The following is a 3,319-nucleotide window of genomic DNA, read 5'->3' as shown; positions in this document are numbered from 1 at the left end:
GAAAATTTACAAAGAAAATGTATGTTTTAAATCAAAAAGCTGACAAGAAAGTAACTAGATCCTTAAATGAAGAAACTTATTTATAAACTAAACAAAAATTAAAAAAAAGTCGAGTGAGTATTAAATAAAGGGATCAAATTACAATGATGAAAAGAGACACTTACATTATAAAAGAAAAATATAACCTTTATAAAACTTATAAACTAAACAAAGATTGAAAAAACAAAAAAAGTCAAGTGAGCATTAAATAAAGGGACCCAATTACAATGATGGAAAGACCCATTTACATTATAAAAAATATATATAACCTTTATTAAACAAAGAAGTCAATTGAGCATTAAAAGAAGGGATAAAGTTGAAATGATAGAAAGACCCATATATATTATAAAACAAGCTCACCTGACATGTGTCGCCAATCCGTGATTCTTAATCAATTGTCCAAAAAGTGCACCAACCACTCTCCTATGGCCTTGTGAAGGCCAATAAAAATATCCATTTAATAGGTGAAATAAAAATATTTATTTAATATTTTAAACTCAAAATAACGTTTAAAGTAAGTCTCAATCATCACTGAAAACATAAAAGTACGTCTAACCTAACCAACACTTATCTAAGGCCACTTTTAGAAAACACAAAATGTTTGAAAAACCACTTGGAAGCATGGTAGCAAATTGAAGAAAAGAAAAAGTGGAAGAAGACAAGAACCCAATATTCAATAGCTCTCTTTAAAGAAAGATGTATACAAATGACAACACCTCTCACCGAGACCTAGAAAAAATATTAAGAAAACAAGTTTTTCACCATATGGCACTAATCAGCAAGTTTTATCCAATGGTTCACAATTGCATGAAAAAATCAACCCTTCACTGAAAACTCCTTCAATGCAAAAATCTTGAAATATAGTTAATTAGCCTCTAAGTTGTAGGTTTTTCAAGATTTTAGAAAAATGGTTAATTTGAATTTGTCCCCAAATTTGGAGCGTTCCACATGGTAGAAATTTCAATGAAAGACGCATGGAGTTAAAAAGGTTTTATCCTTCTTCCACACGCTGCCACGTGCTGCCGTGGAACAGCCCATAAAAGGGAGAGCAGGCGCGGGCAGGAAAATGACAAACAAGAAGAAGAAGAAGAAGAAGAAGCAGAAGGAAAAAGAATGGCTGCTACAGGAGCTTCCGCTGTTGCTCACCACAAGCCGGAGTTTGTGTACAGGGGAGACACCAGGCCTCCTGAAGAAATCTTCAAGGACGGGTTCAAGGCCAGGGGCGGCGCTGATGCAGAAGACGACTTGCTGGCCCACGTCGAAGGCGGCCTCAACCTGCTCAAGACTGGTTACATCTCCACATCGCAGTCTCTGCGCACTCCCGCTGCCTTCCTCAAGCCCGTCTTCAAAAGCAATCATCAGGAGGATGCATACGTCGATCCCAAGGACCCAACCATCAAATACAACAGGTTTTGCCCCCTCTTTTACATTTATCTTGCAGGATCGGGGCTGTCGCTCGCCTCGCGAGTAGCCTCTGTGGATCATGGTGTTGTTTTCTCATGAAGGAATTGCATGATGATGCATATGGTCTTGTTTTGTCATGTGGGATTTGCACAGAGACATGTGCATGAATGAGAGAGAGAGGTTGTTGGTCTATTTGCAGGCGCATAGGCTGGATTTACTACATCAACACCACTGGTCTCGACATGGTTTACGTCCCTGACAAGCTCCACCAGAAACACAAAGACAAATATGGTTACCAGCAGGAATGGGCTGTCAAGGGCTCCATTCCAGGCCACAACATTCAACAAGCACACCACGTGGATGGCTACATCAAACGCTACAGCGACTTGTCCAACATGAAACAAGGTGTCGACCCAATCTTCCCACCCGACAAGCCCAACCCCTTCAAGGAAATTACCAAGAACAAAGGCTATGCGCACGAGAAGAAGAAGTGATGGGTCACATATGAATACAATGCACTTGCATGGTCTGCAGGGTTAGCACTTTACACAATGCATAGTCACACATAAATGACACTAGTTAATATGGACATATTGTATGCTACAATACAATAAGACAAATTTTCAATTACTGTCGACATCATATGCGATAATATCCAAATGCAGGGCTTGTGCAAGAGTCCCATGTATATTTGAAGGTACTTACTGTGATATGTACATATGAAGAAAGACTATAAACAGTTTTGGTTTTGGAGTATTCTAGAAGCTTTGTTTTGAAGATTGGAAATGGTAAGCTACTCAAAACACAACGGCAACAAAGGATTTTTTTTTTTTTTTGTGAACATCCAATAAATAGGGGGATTCCTAATCTCAGAAAAATTAATTGTGAATTTAGGAAATTAAAAGCCTAAGAGAATTAAAGGTTTTGAGCTATGGGGGGCTTGTTGAGATGTGGAGTTTCACCATGTCTGCGAGTAGAGCGGAGTAGAAGGCTCGAAGGCTTGCTGCAGCAGGAGGTGGGGTTCTTGTCTGCTTCTTGGTCGTCCGGTCGTCCAGCCTTCCTTGCCTCCCCTCGATTTTTGGCTTAGGGAGAGGTCTTCCTCCCAACCCTCTCCAGAGGGGATTTCGAGGACCAGTTCAAGATTTTCTTGGCTGTGCAGTTCACAGCTGGGGTGACTGGCAGAGCTGCTCCGGTTGGTAGCATCGACTTGCAGTGACAATGGGGCTGGACCCTTCTTTTTTTGTTGGCCTGTGGTGTTCTTGGTTCAGCTAAACTTGGGGATTTGGTACTGGTTCTACTTTGCTTGGCGGTTGCTGCCGATGGTTCTTTTGCTGCCTTGTTGCTGTGTGTCGGGCATCCTTGGATGGAGCGCTAGTGCCTCTCGGGTGGTGGCTCCCACACACAGTTCTCTCATGCTCTTCTCGGCAATATAGTCTCTTGCTGGCTATTTGCTAAAACGACTAAATGCTAATTGTCGGTCGTGCCCTGCCCTTGTTGGCCATATCTTGCAATCAATGCATTCTGAAAGATGGCAATCCTTAATACAAGCTCATCAAACACTGTTATATGCTTCAAAGCTCATCAGAAATTGTTTTGTGCTTCAAAAAATACACCACATTTCACACACACGACAGCCAAAGCATTGCAAAGAGCAAGAGTGGATGTCTCAATCTCATCATGCATATGTTCACCAATGTGAATAATACCATGTGCCTTAGACATGAAGGGAAAGATGATCGCATTTGGCACAAGAAGTTTTGGACAAATTCTCACATTAATTCCCTCATTGTGACTTACCTCAACATCATGAGCGTCTGTGAGGGAGGCATTGCATACCTAGCTAGGTATGATTGGGGCAAGGGACCGCCGGCTTGGT

General features: G+C 41.3%; 1 protein-coding gene across 1 annotated transcript; it reads left to right on the top strand.

The window, feature by feature from the left end:
- Positions 1-1,097: 1,097 nt before the first annotated feature.
- LOC147444222 (uncharacterized) lies at positions 1,098-2,199 on the top strand. The gene is made up of 2 exons (XM_086526918.1): positions 1,098-1,448; positions 1,643-2,199. The coding sequence occupies exons 1-2, from the start codon at positions 1,153-1,155 to the stop codon at positions 1,935-1,937; spliced, it is 591 nt and encodes a 196-aa protein (XP_086383044.1). The 5' UTR covers positions 1,098-1,152; the 3' UTR covers positions 1,938-2,199.
- The last annotated feature ends 1,120 nt before the right edge of the window (positions 2,200-3,319 follow it).

The sequence above is a fragment of the Adiantum capillus-veneris genome, chromosome 13, assembly GCF_014529385.1.
Source record: "Adiantum capillus-veneris isolate H3 chromosome 13, ASM1452938v2, whole genome shotgun sequence".
NCBI lineage: Eukaryota > Viridiplantae > Streptophyta > Polypodiopsida > Polypodiales > Pteridaceae > Adiantum > Adiantum capillus-veneris.
This window is presented reverse-complemented; position numbering and strand designations above follow the sequence as displayed.

Coding starts and splice junctions, on each gene's coding strand:
- LOC147444222 (XM_086526918.1), top strand. CDS start 1,153: ATGGCTGCTACAGGAGCTTCCGCTGTTGCTCACCACAAGCCGGAGTTT. Junction 1,449..1,642: donor CCAACCATCAAATACAACAG/GTTTTGCCCCCT, acceptor GTCTATTTGCAG/GCGCATAGGCTGGATTTACT.